The sequence below is a fragment of the Ochlerotatus camptorhynchus genome, unplaced genomic scaffold (genome assembly GCF_037179485.1).
Source record: "Ochlerotatus camptorhynchus isolate MF236.1 unplaced genomic scaffold, CSIRO-AGI_Acam_v1.1 ptg000084l, whole genome shotgun sequence".
Lineage (NCBI taxonomy): Eukaryota > Metazoa > Arthropoda > Insecta > Diptera > Culicidae > Ochlerotatus > Ochlerotatus camptorhynchus.
Genome location: NW_027040574.1, coordinates 1,700,467 through 1,719,939, shown reverse-complemented (window position 1 = coordinate 1,719,939; position 19,473 = coordinate 1,700,467). Strand labels below are relative to the sequence as shown.

The 19,473-nt window shown below is 42.2% G+C and overlaps 1 protein-coding gene across 1 annotated transcript in view; it reads left to right on the top strand.

Moving 5' to 3' along the window:
- Nucleotides 1–19,473, top strand: part of CycG (cyclin G) — a 43,547-nt gene that overhangs the window by 10,759 nt on the left and 13,315 nt on the right. The window contains exons 2-5 of the mRNA XM_065218223.1: nucleotides 955–1,475; nucleotides 12,644–12,886; nucleotides 18,584–18,958; nucleotides 19,024–19,247. Coding sequence (XP_065074295.1) covers nucleotides 975–1,475; nucleotides 12,644–12,886; nucleotides 18,584–18,958; nucleotides 19,024–19,247 — 1,343 coding nt within the window. The 5' untranslated portion in view covers nucleotides 955–974. The remainder of the gene's footprint in view (nucleotides 1–954; nucleotides 1,476–12,643; nucleotides 12,887–18,583; nucleotides 18,959–19,023; nucleotides 19,248–19,473) is intronic.

Genomic DNA, 19,473 nt, shown 5'->3' with positions numbered 1-19,473 from the left:
ACAGACATTGATCTAGCCTGTTGTGTGAAGACTCGCATTCATCGCATTCTACAGCGGAAGGTTACTCGTTTCCGCTTCGGGCATTGTTTGGGTGGTGAACTTTCTTGAATCAACCTGTTGTTGTCGTTCAGAGGTCATCGATCTCGGTTGTTGAGTTCTGAGCCGAGCAAGAAAGCTTTCCGCTTCAAACACTTATCTCGGAAGAGACGACACCCTTTGCGGTCGTGAGTGCGTATGTGTGCGTTGTTTTTCCTGAATTGATCAAGGCTAACCGTAAAGACGTACTAAGGTTGCTGCGTAGTAAAATACAGCAGTTGACCGGTGTGTACGAACGAGACTCGGTAGACTAGGAACGACTAGTTTTAGTAGTCGATTGCACACACGACGAAGCAGCGGAAAGTTGAAATCGCGCCTCGCGCGTTGCGCGTTACCAGTTAACTACTAACGATAAAAAGGTATTAAAGTTCGCCGGGTCCTCCTGGAATCCCGTTTGGAACTGGTGTATACCGCGATAGTTGAGAGAAAGAGCGTGTGTGTAGATCCGTTAAGAGTTGAGGGAATTCCTGAGTGTCACATTTCAGAAGATTTTTCATTGAGTTTTTCTCTCTTGAGTAAATACGAAACGAGGCCGCTTCCTTAAAACGTACTTTCGCTTTCGCTATCCGCTGGACCGCGTTCAGTTCACGGTTTATTGATAACGAAACCCGAGTGGTGCGCTTTAAGCGTGAAGTTTAGTACCTAGCTCGCCGGAGCGTGGAGAGTCTGGGAAAACAAAAACAGGAACGGTGCGAATTTAACGTTCTGCCTGGTCAGTCAGTAAGAGCTCTAAATTACACCTTCTGGTCCTGTTCAACGCGACCTCCTGCGAGTTTGACAGCCCGAAAAGGTTGTGGCTTGAGACCAGTTTCACTGATTTCCTGCATCTTTTACGCAACTTGTTGCGCCTAACAATAGGTACTAGGCCAGCCCTCAGTATGTCTGTCCCTGTACGCTGCTATTCTGTCGATACTATGAACAATAACATCGACCAGCAACAGCACGTCGGCATCGGCTGTGGCAACGACGCCCGAATGGATGACGACGAGTCTATGATGCTGGCCAAGGTTCATGTATCAGAGGAGATGCAACATAATCAGCGGATGTTGTTAGAGGGCCGGCTTGGGACACCGGATGCTGCTGATGCAGTTCTTATGGAGTCGCAGGAGGACGATCAGGCGAGTAACTATCACCTGACGGCCGGAGTGACTACCAGCAATGGCAGCCACCTCACCGGAGGTGGCCCACAGGACTTGGCCGGAGCCAAGTCGCTATCCCCACAGAAGAAACAGGCACATTCGACATCGCTTCTGCATCAGCAGCCCCAAGCCCCACAGCAGCCAGCCATGTCGTTCGAGCAGATGATGGCCAAGCTGAGCGAACTGCTCGCCTTGGAACCCAAGTACCAGCCGAACCTGTACCTGCCACAGCAATCATGCGTAAGTACCAATAGTTGTAGTTTAATCCCCCCAACCTATCCATTTCACAATTTCCGGAATTTGAGTGCATTTGGCCCTAGCCTAGTCTGAAAACAAGTTTATCCGCTGGCCTGACAATAGCCTGCCAAATGCACTCAAACAACTTCCCCAACATTCTCCCTCTTCTTCTATCAACCTAAAATCACAGACAAATGGACGCCTCAAACAATGTCACATACAAGTTCGAGTTGTATAGCAACGTCAAAGTGATCGAACTGTGGTTTAAAAACTAAGAATTACGTCTGTTTGTCTGTGCTAAAATCAAAATGTCATACGAAACAGAACTGCTGGTGCGTGCAAGACAACGCCAGTTTCCAACCGCTGATTTCTCATTCAAACGCTCACAGCTATAATTGTATTCGTTTACCTACAACGCCAATTAGCGGAGCCAAGCACTAATTGCTTCAATGGAAATTCGGAAAAAAGATCACATTTTGCTGAACAGAGTCTTGTCAGTTCACTTGTATCGAAAGAAAATGTTGGCGTTTGATTACCGATGACAGGCAAAGGGAGGTGTCGAACCGGTCGGATTTGGAACGGACCGGTTCGGGTGCGAGGTCGCCCTTGAAGGAACAATCTACGTTTCATGGTCCCTTATCAATTGGCTTCAGAGAGGTTAGGCTATTTACATGTTAGTTGATTTCGTCACTATCGTCTCGGTCGGTTCGTAAAATTAATTTTCAACAAATGGGGGCCAGGGTGTACCAACAATATCTTATCTCTATGCCGCGGTTCGTTCCATTTGCTGAGCGAGTGATTGTTTGCTCTTTGGATTTGTTATCGACCCATCATCACGAACAGATAGTGTGCTGTTTTGGACGATGAAGGCGATGATGACTAGGGGAGGAAGTTGTCCTATTTGTGATAAAAAGTCATTAACCTGTTGTGCTCCGTCGATAAACTTCGGAGACAGCATGACGGGTGATATTTTCGTAATTAATTTTCTGTGCGATATTATCGACTCTATTTGCAATTTTGATTTATGGAAAGATTGGCAAATTCATGCATCTGCTGACAGTGTTGTTTTCATTTCAGATTATGACCTTTAAACTTCGTACGTCGTCTACACAATGGGAGTCATCCCTTAACGTCATCGTGCCTTCATCATTATCAGACATCTCATTCTAAAGACCTGCGAGTTAGTCTCCGTCGGAAAACTTCATTCAAGCTCACAGCAGAATCAGACAACTAACATTTACAAACGATCTTCCACAATCTTTCATTCAAGAATTGAACTTCATCCGGTATTCATCGATGACTTCAGTAGCGTTTCATTCTAGAAATCAGAATTCTAGATCGATCAAATGAATTGGAAGTCAGTCTTCGTGGAAAACCCAAACAGAAACAGAATTAAAAATTCACCATCAACAGACATCATTAGAGAATCGAACTTCAAATGGCCTTCAGCGACAACTTCATTCAACGTTCCCTACATTAACAATTATTCTGTAGATGCCTTCCAAATTCATCAGAATTAGACAACCGTCACCGTCAGACGGCTTTCAATGACCTTTCATTCAGTATTCTAACTCCAAGTGGAATTCATCGAAAATTTCGGCAATCTTCCATTGAAGTAACCTGGAGGTGACTTTGGCAATCTCTCATTTATATGATCAGAAAATTAGTATTCCAAACAGTCAAACATCATTCAAAATTCTCTGCATCATGAATTCTTCTGTGGATTTTTTCCAAAATTCAACAGAATCAGACACCCTCATCATCAGTCGACCTTCAACGATCATTCATTCGAGAATCGAACTTCAAATGGTATCATAAAGTTATCTACAACACGTTGAACTCTTCATCGAATTCGTTCTAATGACCTCAAAGCGTAGAGATGAACTAGCCTAAGGCTAAAAATCTCTTTAATAAAGCTTTAAAAAAATGACCTGAAAGCTAATCTTCGTCGTCACAGTCATTTTATGCTCAGTTGACACCATTCCGAGGTCTCCTGTGGATTCCTTCCAAATTCATCAGAATTACATATCCACCATCAACAGACGGTCTTCACTAATAAAACTTCAAACGGCATTCATCAACCACTTCAGCAACTTCATTCAACGTTCTCTACGATTATGAATTCTCCTGTAGATGCCTTCCGAATTCAGCAGAATAAGGAAAACCCCTAATGATCTTTCATTCGAGAATCGAACTTCAAACCGAGCTTCAAACGATATTCATCGAAAACTACAGTAATCTCTTATTAAAATGACCTGGAAGTTAGTCTTCGTCGAAAACAGTCAACGTGGCCTAGAGTTCCTCTATAGATGCCTTCCGAATTCTGCAGAATCAGAAAACCACAATCAACGATCTGTCAGTCGAGAATTGAACTTCAAATGGCAATCTCTCATTCAAATGACCTGAAAATTCTTTTAAAGTTGCCTTCGAAATTCTGCAAAACAAGACAACCACCATCAGACGGTTTTCGATGATCTTCCGTTCGAAAATCGAACTTCAAGCGGTATTCGGCGACAACTTCAGCAATTTTATTCCAATGATCAGGACATTAGCCCTCGTCGCATACAGTCAAACTTCATTCAACGCTCACACATTTCGGAATTATTCTGTGGTTGCCTTCCAAGAGCAGCAGAATTAAACAACCATCCGATGGCCTTCCATGATCTTCCGTTCGAGAATCGAGCTTCAAACGGCATTCAGCGATAACTTCAGAAAACAGTCCCCCTTATTCTGCGAGTCACGTGACTCTCTCTCACCGGTGAGGTGACAATAGCCACCTCGTGTGAGGTGACTCTCCATTTGATTTGCATGGAGAGTCACCTCACCGGTGAGAGAGAGTCACGTGACTCGCAGAATAAGGGGGAGTAAATCAGGGCTATTCTGCGCGGCGTGTGAGGTGAAGTGACAGTCCCCCCTATTCTGCGAGTCACGTGACTCTCTCACCGGTGAGGTGACAATTGTCACCTCACCGGTGACAGAGAGTCACGTGACTCGCAGAATAAGGAGGAATCCTCCTTATTCTGCGAGTCACGTGACTCTCTGTCACCGGTGAGGTGACAATTGTCACCTCACCGGTGACAGAGAGTCACGTGACTCGCAGAATAAGGGGGAATGAAAATAATGTGGTTCGCTGTAATAGAATTTTCTTGGAAGCTTGTGCCATCATCACCATCATTTTTGTTTTGGTTTTGCACAAAGTTGATTTTGTGTACAATGATTCTTTGACAGTGTGCAAAGAGTGCGTATCATTTTGTCATTTTTTATGCATTTCAGTTTTGAGTAGAGTGAAAGAGATAGAACCAAAACATTCTAGTACATTTGGTGAAAATGCTACACTGAAAAAAGTTTTCATATAGTTTCCATTGGGAACGCACATGATATTTTTCCAATAACAAAATTAATGATTTTTATCTGAAATTCAAATAACGTTCATACGATCACATGAATTGTATATGACAAATCACATAAACTTCATTGGACACATAAGGTTCATGTGATTTTGTGATGCGATTCCCAATTATGAGATCACATGAAAGTTAAGTGAAATTCTAATGGATATTTTCCATTGGAAATGTGATTTATCTTTTGAGTGTAGTTCAATCCAGTAGCAGTGTTGCCATGTGGTACAATCCAGTTGCAGTGGTGTTGCCATGTGGTACACTGAAAAATTGCAATAGCAGGTTAGTCACCACAGTTTTCGAGCCGCTCCGTCTGTCACTTCGTTTGTGCTTCAAACGGCATTCATGAACAAATTCAGCATTCTCATTTCCAATGATCATTTCCAGGGCTGGTAGCGAGTCACTTTTTAGTGACTTGGTCACTTTTTTCAAGTCAGTCACTAAAAAGTCTCTTTTTTTTAGACCAAGTCACTAGAGTCACTTTTTCTTGTAATAATTAGTGACTTACAACTTTTTTAGAGTGAATTTATTTCAAGATTGATTATCCCCCTTATTCTGCGAGTCACGTGACTCTCTGTCACCGGTGAGGTGACAATTGTCACCTCGTGTGAGGTGACTCTCCATTTGATTTACATGGAGAGTCACCTCACACGAGGTGACTATTGTCACCTCGCCGGTGAGAGAGAGTCACGTGACTCGCAGAATAGGGGGGTATATTTTTCGTTGTGAAGTTTAATCGTCTCTCCTTATGTACAGGCCCCCTTATTCTGCGAGTCACGTGACTCTCTGTCACCGGTGAGGTGAGAATTGTCACCTCACCGGTGACAGAGAGTCACGTGACTCGCAGAATAAGGGGGAGGATGTCTACTCATTTTTCTGGATAATATTACCTGAGTTTTCCAAGTAAGTAAGTCCCAGATCTAAAAATATTCAATGTCTTGAAGTTTCTTATTCCATGTACAAGATATTGAAAATATTCAAAGTGCCAGAATTAAGTTCAAAAATAAATGATTTACTTCAAGTTCGTAATTAACTTTATGAAAGAATAGAGATCATCATTGTAGGAACTTTGGAGAAGGAAATGCTGAGAATTTCAGTGAAGCCCTTTAAACAAACTGCAGGAACATAAGGGAAGTTACCACGCTGAAAATATGGGAAACTTACTGGAAGCTTTAAGAACCTCAAAGCGGTTCTTTTAGCATCCGATACTTTTCAGGAACTTTTATGATGTTCCTAGAATTTCAGAGAACTTCACAGGTATCAAACGAACTTGAGAAATTTAAGAAAACTTGAGGGGTATTGTGCAAATTTTTAAGAAGTTCTTAGCACCTCAGAAAAGCTGGATCTAGAAATCTTTGGGGAATTTCTGAGCTTAAGAGCAGTTCCCGTAACTATAGTCTAGACTTTTGGAGCAGTTTAAAATCTATAATCGTAAATTAAGATACATTCAAGATAGTTCCATGATGTGCTGAAAACAAATAAAGACTCCTTAATATGTTCCGCGGATTTCAGGGTAGTACCTCCAGAGAATTTATGAAAACCTCAGAAATATTTCAGAAACTTCACAGAAGTCCAGAGAATTTCAGGGAAATTTAAATGTGTTTACGGGAATTCCATTTATTTCCAAGCAGAACCGAGAACTTCAATAGAATTTAGAGCTTTTGGGGAGCTTCGAGAACATCTAGACAGATTAGATAATCAAAGGGCTGTTCAAATAATTTCAAGTAAATTGTAGAAACCTTAAAAAAGTTTTGAGAAACTCAGAGAACTTCCGGAAACTTCTGCAAAGCTCCGAGAGAATTTAGATTAGCTAAATTGATAAAAGAACATCATCGAAGTTCCATTATTAAAAAAAAAGCGAGAACTTTTAGCAAGCAGCGATATCTTCAAGAAATTCCAGAGAACTAAATTTAGATATTTTTAGATAGTTTTATGATATTCAGCGAAGTTCCGAGACGATCAGATAGCTTAAGAATAATCCCATTAAATTCCAGAAATTTAGAAAACTTTGGAAACTTCACAGAAGGACAGTGGTCTTCAGAAACATTACTTCATAGAAATCTATGGAGGTTGAGATGAGATCCGCAAACTTCAGAAAATTTTATGAACATTAGCTAAATGCGGAAGCATTTGAAAGAAGTTTAGTAAGCTCCGAAAATTTGAGGAAGTTCAAGGAGAAGTCAGTTCCATTAGTTTAAGAAAATTAGTGGGGAATTTAAAGAGGTTCCCAGATTTTGAGATAACTTCAGAGACGTTAAAAAAATTATTTGAGGTCTTCGCATAAGTTCAGAAGTTCACTGAAGTATTTTAGGACGATTTAATTAAATTCAGCGCATGAGAACTACAAAAAGTTTTGAGAATTTCAGAAAAGAACAGAGTACCTCAGAGCAGCTCCGTCAACATTAGAGAAGTCACATAAATTTTAAAGAAGTTTAGAGAACTTCAGTGAATTGTTGAACCTTTAAAGAAGATCCATGATCGTTAGAAAAATTGAGGAAACTTTAGGAAGTCTTATAAAGTTCAGAATTTAAGGAGAAGTATTGTGAGCATCATGCTAGTTCATCAAACTACAAAAGAACTTCAAGGCAGCTTCATTAATTTCAGGAAAAATTTGAGAATTTTCAAGTGTTTCTGAAGACCTCAAAATAGTTCATTCCATATTTAACGGAGATTTCCTCAAAATCTCGATGAAGCTATCTTCAGAATTAAATTTTCTTTTAGTTTTCCTCGGAATTACTTTGAAATCCTCCACAATTAGAAATCCTTTGGAAAGATTCTCCGAGTATTCATTGAATTCATTCCAGATTTCTTGTTGAATCTCACTCCTTCCCTTGGAATTCTACTTACATTGAAAGTCTCCTAACAATTCATTGGCATTTCTCCTCCGAAATTCCTTAGATCTCTTCTCATAATTTGTTTGGCAAACTCTTCTGAATTTATTTTCCGAATTCCTTTTAAGATGTTCTGGAGCTATTCTCACATTTAATTGTAATATTCCTTTTAGTATTTTCAAAAAAATCCAAGGACTTGTGCTCCGTATTCATTTTTTTTCCCATAAACTTTATGAAATTATACTCAGAATGCCCTTGAAATTCTCCGATGAAGTTCACAAGAGTTGTGCTCCTCAGAAATTCCTAAGATTTCTTGTAATTCTACTCAAAACTAAGGCTTCATATGAAATCTTAAATTTCCTCAGAACTACCTCGAAAGCCGATTACATTTGATATTATTCTGAATGATTTTTTTTCTTCCAGAGCTCCCTTGGAATGAGGTCCTTAGAAATTATAATAAAATTCCTCGAGTCTTTAAAACTGTTCATGGAATTTGAATGCAGATTACATGGTCACTAAAATCACTATTTCTCACAGCAGTGATCGCTACCAGCCCTGTAATTAGTATTGGTCGAAAACAGTCACTTACAGAATTAAAACATTCATCAACCGACAGTCTTATGATCTTTCATTCGATAATTGAACTTCAGACTGCATTCATCGAGAAAAAAGTAATCTGGACGTTAGTCTTCTTCGAAAATAGTCAAGCTTCATTCAACGTTCACAACATTCAGAATTCTTCTATAGATGCGTCCCAAAGTCAGCAGAATTAGACAAAAATCGAACTTCAAACGGCATTTGTCTACATCTTCAACAGTCTCTCATTCAAATGATCATCCGAGGGGAGCGACTCTATCTAAGATGCAGGATTTTTTTTGCTTTGCTGTTGTGATATGCACTTCCGCTTAAAAGATAGAAACACGATTGATTACGAATTTTAAGATTTCCTGCAAAAAGGTGGAGAGTGATGCGAGTAGATGGGTTTAGATGCAAGAGATGAAAAAAGATTTTTCGTAGATTGATTCGCTAGTGTGATATTTTTCGACCATTTAAAATCGAGATTTAGGGGCTTATTACGGATGTCACTTCACGGTGAAAACTTCCCCCTTATTCTGCGAGTCACGTGACTCTCTCTCACCGGTGAGGTGACAATTGTCACCTCGTGTGAGGTGACTCTCCATGCAAATCAAATGGAGAGTCACCTCACACGAGGTGACTATTGTCACCTCACCGGTGAGAGAGAGTCACGTGACTCGCAGAATAAGGGGGCTTGTCACTTGTCGTCACGGTGAAGTGATTTCCATTTGATTTGTACGGCAATCACGGCTCTTATTATGAGTATCACTTCCTTATCACCGTGTAGTGACACCCGTAATAAGGCCCTTAGATGTGTCGCACCCCTCGTGATCATCAGATTAGCCTCTGTTGAAGACAGTCCAACCAACAATCAATACGAAACTAACGATTTTAAATTGGCTCACTACTTGACTAGCCTATTGGTCCCAAGCAAACGATTAACGCACCCCATTCTAGTTGAAATTCTAGTACTACGCAATGTTTGTTTTGATTCGCTTTGAAAGTTTGACAGATAAAATGAGGGGTTATTGGTTTTTCCTATGTTTCGAGGGGTGAATCGATTAGCTTGGGACCGAAGAGAGTACCAGAGCTGAGCCAAAAAGTTGAGCACGTTATTTCGGGACCTTCTAGTCTTAGAGTTACCTCTATGGTCCAACTAAATTTAACGTTTCATTAAATAAGTCGCCTTGGAAAATAAAATGTAAAATCTCTCATTCGATGTAATTTCATTTGGAAATGCTTTACACACCTTATTTGTGATGTCTGTGTTCGTGAAACGAACTGCGTTGCTTCAATTCCTGTAATGGAATTCACCATAGCACGTGACGATTCCCCAAATCAAGGTCCACCCTATCGTCACATGCCAGCTGGATGACGTGTAACTCGTTCGCCATCTTTCCTTGTTTCTTGTTGCTAACCCATCCCACCTGAACAAAACACCTCTTCTGTCACGTACACCCATCATAATGGGGAAGTGAGGATGCATCAATACCTACCAATGTAGTGCTTGTTCCCCCTTCAAAGCAGGCAAGCAATCAATGTCAAGCCGTCAGGCTTCACGCGAGGGTCGCTGCAATCCGTCTCCCTCTATTAGTTATTCGCTCCGCTTCAATTATGCCCTGACGGAGAGCGCTCCTTGTGTGGAACCTGATTTTAGCAGCTCCTTCCCACACACATACAAGCCTTGAGTTTGCTGAAACTGGAACTGCTTGCTGGTAGAAGGAACAAGAGATTAGCGTGGAGTCCACACTAAACCAACCTTCAACTCTGCTCTCGGTGGGTTCTGATACACACGCTTTATTTTATTTTTTTGCTCCACTCTTCGACGGCCATGATGACGAGATCGTGTGTGTTGGTCGATATCGAACGACCAAGAATATATTTTTAGAACGATCACTTCATGCCCAGCCAGAGTCTAAAGTCGAGAACCGTGTGCGGTTGAAATCCATGGCATATTTCGTTTAGTTCCCCGATTCTGCTGAAATCGGTTAATAGTCCAATTAATGGAATGATTGTACGCGGGCACCCTCCTTCTGTCAGAAAAAAATAAATCCATAAACACAACAATGTCAGTAGAGCTGTCATTACCCTCCCCATCGTTGTCGATTATCATTGTCGTGAGGCCCTTTTCCGTAATTCCTGCGAGGTAATCTGCTCCTTGTAGGCCAATGCCTACTAGATACCGCCAATCAATATTTTTGTTTTTCACTCGCTTCAACTGGCGATCCGAGCAAGCGAGTTGTTTATTTTCCTTATCCCGTGGTTGGCTTTCCGAGCAAAAAAGAAAATAAGCTTATCACACTGAAACCCTGTCTCAAGTGTGACGCTTGGCCCGTCGTCGTCTTGATGGCTCGGCTTTTTCAAAATGATAATAAACAAAGAAACGGTCATATTTTAAAAATAGTCCTCACCTCACTTCTTCGTGAAAAAAAAACGAGGCGGGGTGGAACGCGAGCCGCGATGTTTTTTTTTGATAGTCATCATGATCATCATCATTGCCTTTTTTCAAGGGTTGAGGTGTTTTGAACTAGCTGGGTACGGGTAAACACAGCTTATCAAAATATACCTAAACGAGAGGCTTCTCAAGTTGAATGACCCTCTTTTCAGCGCACTGCCCGTGTGGTCAGCAGCACAGACAGTAGGCTGGGTGGGCATTGTATTTAAATTGTGCAAACTGTATGCCCACATACTTGGATCCGCGTCAATACCGTTGCTTTTTTGAGCTCATCAAAGCAATCACTGTTTACTGTGGAACACAGTGAGCACTTTGAGTTTGTAATTAAAGCATTGCTACTCGCTCTCCTAAACAATAGAAACGCGCGTACACACACAAGCGGTGGCAGTGCAATTTCGCTACACGCGTTGTTATGCACCCTTTTGTTTCGGATTGGACATTTTTTTTCCCCTGTTCGGTTCGACGGCACAATGGATAATGGGCGCAGAGTGGAGGAACAATTTACATACGAATGAGATCACGCTACCTTGTTGTGTTTCCCCTCCGTGTGTCTCCGGATTCTAATAGTTTCGCTCTATCTCTTGATGTATTTGTGCATAAACAGTGACGTTTATTGTCACGCTTGTCTGCATCCCAAGCGAGCCGAGCCGGGCCGTGTGACGAGTGCAGCCAGCTGGAACAACCGGGTATACAACGGCCATTGCAGCTGTTGTCGTGTCTTTTGTCAAAAAGCCGTATTGGATCAGTTTCTGGAAACATGGATTTTAAAATAAGTGTTTTCAAATCCATCTTAGGCCATTTCCGAATGGGTTGGATAGGAATTAACATTCACGCACCATAATTTTTGGAATTGGAATCATATTTTCCTTCCATTGAATTGTATAATGAGTGCCTCCGACAGCCAGTCATTTCCTCAGCGAGCGCGCATAGCTGCTACTTTCACTATCCCTCATTATACTCCACCGCAATCAGCTTGGTGGCAGAGGCTCCTCTCCATCTCTTTGTTGTTCGTTATGCGGGGGTCTTCGTTTTCAGCTTTATCCATCCTTGAACGTCAGCCGCTCGCTGCCTGTTGTGCCATATGTGTGCACTCGAACAGTCCAACGAACGCCAAAAATGTAGTAGCTCGACGCGTCCGTTTGGCGATACTTATTTACTTCACATCTGTTTATACATTCATTTTTGTGTGTGATGTTGTTTGTTGCTTGCCCGTGGGTCTCCTCCGGCAGCCTCTTCTAGTAGCTTCTCTGAGACCAAAAAAAAATTAAGATGTTATCAAAATAACAAAATATGAAAAACTCATCGCAGTCGAAGGAATTTTCGCACACTTACATGAGTACACACCAGTAACGCGTGTAAGGCTGTGTATGGTCAGTGGCAGCGCGTTTTAATGAAATTTTGAAATTCAATGTCAAAAATACTACTCAAATACCTCTCGGCTGTAGCCGTCGTTGCCACTGCCGCTGCCGTGCGTCTCTGCATGCCCCTCGACCCTCCGCGCGATCCCCCGTTCGTTGGGGGGAAATATGTACTGGTTTGACGACTTCGAGTATAGTAGGCGATGGCGTAAACCTGCGAGTTTATTGTTTCGCCTTCGCGGTTGCTTGGATCGACGCCAAGAGCAAAATAAACACATGTAAGATGCGCATAAACGACGCTTCCGTCGCTTTTGCCAGTAGCAGTTTTGCTTATTCGTATGACAACGATTCCCGCCCTGAAATTGTGCTCATTTTTTCGCGCAAGATTAAATAACATACGCTTTTCATTCCCATCCCTGATGCCATCTGACCTCCTTTGCATGATTCGAAAGTTTTTGGCACCGAGTGCCATCTTTTGTTTACAAACACTTTCCAGTGGTGATTAATGACATTTCTTTTCTCTCTCTCCTCGCTAATGATGACAAACCAATAGAATGGCGAAATCACCATCGGTACACGTGATGGTGCAGCCCACGTGCTGCGCTGCCTTAAGGTCTGGTACGAACTGCCGAACGATGTCCTGTTCGCGGCCATTAACTTGGTCGACCGCTTCCTGACCAAGATGAAGGTCCGTCCGAAGCACATGGCCTGCATCTCGGTCAGCTCGTTCCATCTGGCGGTGCAACAGCTGAACCTGCCGCAGATCGACACCGAGGATTTGGTCGCTATTTCACAGGTAAGTCGTTGACAGCTGTCATTTTTTTTTTGGGAGTTAAAAATAGACACTTTGACGGACGCAACCTTGACGTGTGCGCGCGCGTAAACGACCGTTTTGTAACGAAGAAAAACAATAAATTGCTTGCTCAGGCCTATTTGATATTCTGATCACGGACGACGAGAAGGATCGAGAATGTGATTCTAAGTGTCGGCGAACATCATCAGCCAAGGTTGGGGAATTAATTACCACCTTTTACAAGTGTGTTGGACACCCTTCGGTTGTTGTAAATCTCACAAACGTAACGGATTTCGTCTGCCGTCGCTTCTCGCTCGGAAATGCTTATATTTAGATTAGTTTGTTTACTCTTCCAGTTAGCGTAAGTCAACGACAGTCTTACGATTTTTCGAATCGAACCATTTGATATTGAGAGCTTCGGGCATGACTTGTCAGTTTGTTGCCTTATCACACGGTTACGCTAGGCGTAAATGTTTTCTATTTTTTTGTTTGACGATGAAGGATGGTAGCACGATTTAACAAAAAAAATGTAACGGTTTTTAGGAACCGTTGAATGTTTGGACTACGTTTGAGACTCTTATCAACAAAGCTTGCCTATTGTAATGGATTTCCGTGATGGATGCTTTGCAGCAGACGATGGATGATTATTTGAAACATCATTCATTCGAACGTTTGTTTTAGAATTACACTGGGAACGCATTCTCATTCGAACAGTCGTGAAACTCCGTTTAGCAGCTTCTTGTTAATTGACGATAAATGAAACGTAAATTCTCGAATTTATTTAGAAGTGTTTTCAAATTTTAAAGTAAATTTGTACAACAGAAATATGCCAGCCGAAGCAACAAGCCTCACATTATTTGATCCCAGTCAGAACATGTTTATGCGATTTATGGCAATTGATGGCTCAAATGTTGAATGATCTGATTTCTTTAGTGCCTCCCTTCGCACGTTTGTTCACTGGTTGAATTCATGTTAATGATGCCTATTCACTGCGCCTGCGAGTAAGGTGAGGCGCAAATAAAATGGAGAATCACCTCACTCGCGGTGACTATTGTCACCTCACTAGTGACAGCGAGTCACCTTACCTCACTCGCGGTGCAGAATAAGGGGACATCTTATCAAGAAGACTGGCAACTTTGCCAGAATCCAAGCGACAGATACAATAGCGCTGCGCTTGAGTGAAGGTGGAAGCAACGCTTAGAAAAATGAGCAAATACACAAACCTTTCTTCTGAGGATGTAATCTTTGCTATCAAATTCGTTCGAAGCATTTACCTTTGAGCGGCAGATGACGCGATTGTACCATAGAGGTAACTCTAAGACTAGTAGGTCCCGAAGAAACGTGCTCAATTTTTTAGCTCAGCTCTGGTACTATCTTCGGTCCCAAGCTAATCGATGCACCCCTCGAAACATGGGAAAATCCACGAACCCCTCATTTTATCTGTCAAACTTTCATAGATAATCAAAACAAACATAGTGTAGTACCAGAATTTCAACTAGAATGGGATACGTTAATCGATTTGCTTGGGACCAATAGGCTAGTCAAGTAGTGAGCCAATTTAAAATCGTTAGTTTCGTATTGATTGTTGATTGTACCTGTCTCATAGCGTTTGCATGAGAAAATGGAAGAGTTGCCAGTCTTCTTGATTTGTTGTCTTTGCACACTGGTACTGCCAACTTGCAGTTCTTTACAGTAAGATTTCGACTGACTGAAAGTACGTGGGTTCTAAGCGTTGGAAAACATCCTCCAAGATTTGTCTCTGGAGCCACCAAAAAATATCGCGGCCAAAAGCTTCTTTCTTTTCCGGTTAGGGAGAGTCTTTCGCTTACTAGGTCAGACACTGTTTTTTGATTCTAGGAGCTACTTTTTTCTCCGGTTAAGGAAAGAAGTTTTCACTTCTAGCATAGAGGTAACTCTAAGACTAGAAGGTCCCGAAGAAACGTGCTCATCTTTTTGGCTCAGCTCTACTACTCTTTTCGGTCTCAAGCTAATCGAATCACCCCTCGAAACATAGGAAAATCCACTAACCCCTCATTTTATCTGTCAAACTTTCATAGCGAATCAAAACAAACATTGCGTAGTACTAGAATTTCGACTAGAATGGGGTATGTCAATCGTTTGCTTGGGACCAATAGGCTAGTCGAGTAGTGAGCCAATTTAAAATCGTTAGTTTCGTATTGATTGTTGCTTCTAGGCCGAAAGTTCTTTCGGATTAAAAAATGAGAAGAATCTGGAGTAACCTACGAACTTTTTTTTTTTGCTCACGCCTGATGTGATGATCTTCTGGGTTGGCGTATAGCTTTGGTGATATATTGGCCACCGGCCGGGGAAAGCTGGATTCTGATGCAGCTACGATGGTAATTATGATGATGCTTGCTCTCTTCTGGTCGCTTTTATTACGACTAGCTATCTTCTTCTTGGTAAGCTGCTCACTTAGTTTAATTCCTTGTAGCGTAGTGTAGTATAAATTTGCTTATATGCTGCCGGAACAACTTTTCTTTTGCAGTACCACGTCACAAGATCACTGGAAAAGTCTTTGTGACACAGTATTCTCCTTTTGGAAATGGTCCCTTGAGCCACTTGAACGTCGATCTCTCTAAAATATTCGACTAGTTCATTTATTTCCTCCAAGACATCATTCATAATCATAATGTGCCGACTTGTTCTCGCTGGTGAAGTATCGATGGTCCTAACACTTATTATTTTCATGAGCCCAAAACTTCGAGTTATCTGATTTTTATCAGATTATCTAATCCGGCACACAGACTCACTTGGCTTATAACAAGCCCAAAAGTTCAAACTATCTGACATTTGTCAGATCGACACTCGGCTTTAACAAGCCCAAAAGTTCGAGCTATCTGACATTTGTCAGATTGACACTTTGGCGCAACGGCCCACTCGGCTTTAACAAGCCTAAAAGTTCGAGCTATCTGACCTTTGTTAGATTTACACTTTGGCGCAATGGCCCACTTGGCTTATAACAAGCCCAAAAGTTCGAACTATCTGACCTTTGTCAGATTGACACTCGGCTTTAACAAGCCCAAAAGTTCGAGCTATCTGACATTTGTCAGATTGACACTTTGGCGCAACGGCCCACTTGGCTTATAACAAGCCCAAAAGTACAAACTATCTGACATTTGTCAGATTGACACTTTGGCGCAATGGCCCACTTGGCTTATAACAAGCCCAAAAGTTCGAACTATCTGACCTTTGTCAGATTGACACTTTGGCGCAATGGCCCACTTGGCTTATAACAAGCCCAAAAGTACAAACTATCTGACCTTTGTCAGATTGACACTTTGGCGCAACGGCTTATAACAAGCCCAAAAGTTCAAACTATCTGACCTTTGTCAGAGTTCGCGTTTCGGCGCAACGGCCCACTTGAACCGCCTACTTGCGATTCTTTGCAATCAGATTTCGACTGATTGCTATTTGGCTTAACGCCTTAGAAGTACGCAGGTTCTAAGCTTTGGAAAACGCCATAAAATGTCGCGGCCAAAAGCTACTTTCTTCTCCGGTTAGGGAGAGTCTCGCTTACTAGGTCAGACACTGAGTAGGAGCTACTTTTTTCTCCCGTTAAGGAAAAAAGTGTTCACTTCTAGGTCAAGAGTTCTTCTCTCCTTAACCGGAGAAAAAAGAAGCTTCTATAATCAGAAAACAGTGTCTGACCTAATAAGCGAAAGACTCTCCCTAACCGGAGAAGAAAGTAGCTTTTGGCCGCGACACAAGATTTGTTTTCTGGTCGTACTCATCATACTCCTGTGTGAAGGGCCGAAAACGGAGGGCGGACCTGTAAGCAGAGATACTTACGTGAAATCCGCGTGAGTGATAGAGAATCTCCTTCCAGAAGTAAGGTCATACACCCAGAATCCAAATCAAGCCATGCGGAAGAACCGAGGGAAGAACGTCCCAATAGGTGGGAAGAAGAGCCCGCCCACAATCCATGAAATGTTAGCAGCAATTGGCAATTCCACTCTCCCCATCCAAATCACAGTAAAATTAAGTCTGTTTTGCCACATATTCCCGGTGTTTTGTTTTGTAACTTTGTGTAAAACAAAGGTTAAATAAATCGAAATGTCCTTGTTCATTATTTATAACTTTTTTTTTTAAATTTAAAATGTTTAAATATTGATAACCTTGGGCACTTAAAAATTGACAAAAACCGTAGAACAAGAACTTTTGGTCATTTTAAATTTTTGTTAGCATGTTGTAAGTATTGCACAGAAAGCAATATTTAAGACATATTAAATCGTATTCTGTGTTATAATTTAAAAAAATGCACATTTAATCAACTTGAAGTATTGAGAGTAAATCCCCATTCTTCAAATTTAGCCTACCGAGTTTTGTAGTAATTGTTCCACAAATTTGCGTTCCACAGTCGATAGTATTTACTTCAAAAGCGACCTCACCTTGGAATCGGAAATTCCAAATGACGTGCCTGCGAGAAGAGCAATGATCCGATCTCTTTATTATTGAAGAGTTGATGAAATTGGACACCAAAACACGCCTCTGCTCAAACATATGCATGTGGGGTTGCGTTTTGGCTGCCATTCGTCGTTATCAAGTTTAATAGTTGTGTGTGTGTGTGTGTGTGTGTGTGTGTGTGTGTGTTTGTCTCTACAGCCTGCCACCATTGATGGAGGTTGGTTTTGCTTTGCTCAAAGCTCATTGGTTGCGTTTAATTGCGTCGTTATAAAATTCCTAAAACGGGAACCCGCAAAACTGTTCAGCTTCAACCGAAAGGAAGCTTCGTACTCTTCAAGGTCTCGAAGCATTCGCTTCCCATTGGGGCTATTTTTAACGTAAAACCAGTTTTCAAGTCATGAATGTTTAATTTTTCTTTATTTTGCCGTATTTCAATGAGCAGAAGAATCGACGGAATGCCTGATTGAATAGCAGTACGTTTCGTAGGTGTTCACAGTTCCATATGCTGCGTAGCGTCCGTTGCGCAAGTAAGACAAAACAAGCAAATAAATTTCGTTGATCACCGCCAGAAGATAGTCCAAGCTCGATTGTTTCCCAACGCTCAAAATAAGACCCCACTGACTAAAGCAAGCCTATATGTATCCATATCAACTTTTCAGCCATGCGTAATAGGGTAGAGCGCTGCTTCGTCGTAATCGCTTATTTTCGTTCTATAATTTTTTCCCCGAAGCTATTTTAGCTCATAAGCCTCAACACAAAGCCTATTAAAGCGCATTGTATGTAGGACGGAAATTAGATCAAACACCCTACCTAAGCGAACTGTTTGGTTTGGTAATCTATTCCGCCACACCACTATCGTCGGACGAGCATGACTTGCTGCGATAGCGAAGCGAAGCCTACTGTTCACGACGAGACAGCGTGTTCAAAGTGCGTAGCGTTTGCACACACGTGTACTTAGTTACCAGCGCGCATACTATGCTCGCGCGCTCATCGATTTCTATTTTCACTTTCGTTTCATATGCTGCGGCGTTGAATTGCGAGGTTTTGAAATTCCAACGATGGTGAGGAGCGGGCTACTACTGTACGACTATCTTAGGAGGGGGGGGGACTCATCGCGCTTGACGACATAACCTCACATCGACGAGCAATGTGCGCTATAGTACATGACTAAACGCGGACGATGGCGTAAATTTAGCTGCACATGGGACATCAACGCGGGCAGCGAAAAAGCACGTGTTTTCTAATCTTCCTTTCTACATCCCTTTCTTCCAACAGTGCCGTTGCACGTCACGTGATCTAGTGCGTATGGCGGACATTGTAGCCAACAAGCTCGGTGTCCAGATGAACAGCGCCCCGGTGACAGCTCTCTCGTTCATTCGGCTGTTCTACTACATCTTCGAGAACGCCGCGAACGCCCTCGGGTTGACGGACATCTTCTCGTCTGCCGTCTCGCTGGCCGACCTGGAAATGCGTCTGGAGATTCTGGCATGCGATGCCAGCTGCGCCAGCATCCGTCCGTCGGAGCTGGCCCTGGTCATGATCTTCACCCAGATGGATGCTCACGTCAGCGCGAACAAGGAACAAGGGCTGTACAACCAGCAGATCCACGACCTCGTGGACTACGCGATCCAGCTACAAAAGTTCTGTCGGGTAGGTGTAGTTTTTTTTTCTTTCGCAAATTGAATGCAGTCAACTAATTTTTCTACCTCTTGCAGATCCCCGACAGTAGCTTCTTCTACAGTCACAGTATTGTCGCCAAGATTCTGTCGCAGTACAACGGCCAGCACAAGATGCCGTACAAGCAGCGATTGGTCTGGAAATTGTCGTCCCGCACGATGAAGGTGCTGCGTCCGACGGACAAGCTCACCTCGTACCTGCCCACCATCGCGGAACATCACGCTCACAACAGTCACGTTAACAATAGTAACCTTAGATTTAGGTGAGTACCGGGTTCTTACGTTATTTTATATCGATTTCTGATCCGTGATCCCGAGGGGTGTGTTCGGGGAGTTCTTAACTTATTCCCCATTCGATAAAGGCGCAGCTATAAAGCAAGACCATGCTGGAGGAGGCTGGGTTCAATTATTGGTACGGTCTAGGATTTTTTTTTTTGACTTCTCTTGGCATAGAGTATGATTGTATTTGCCACGCAATTATACGCACTT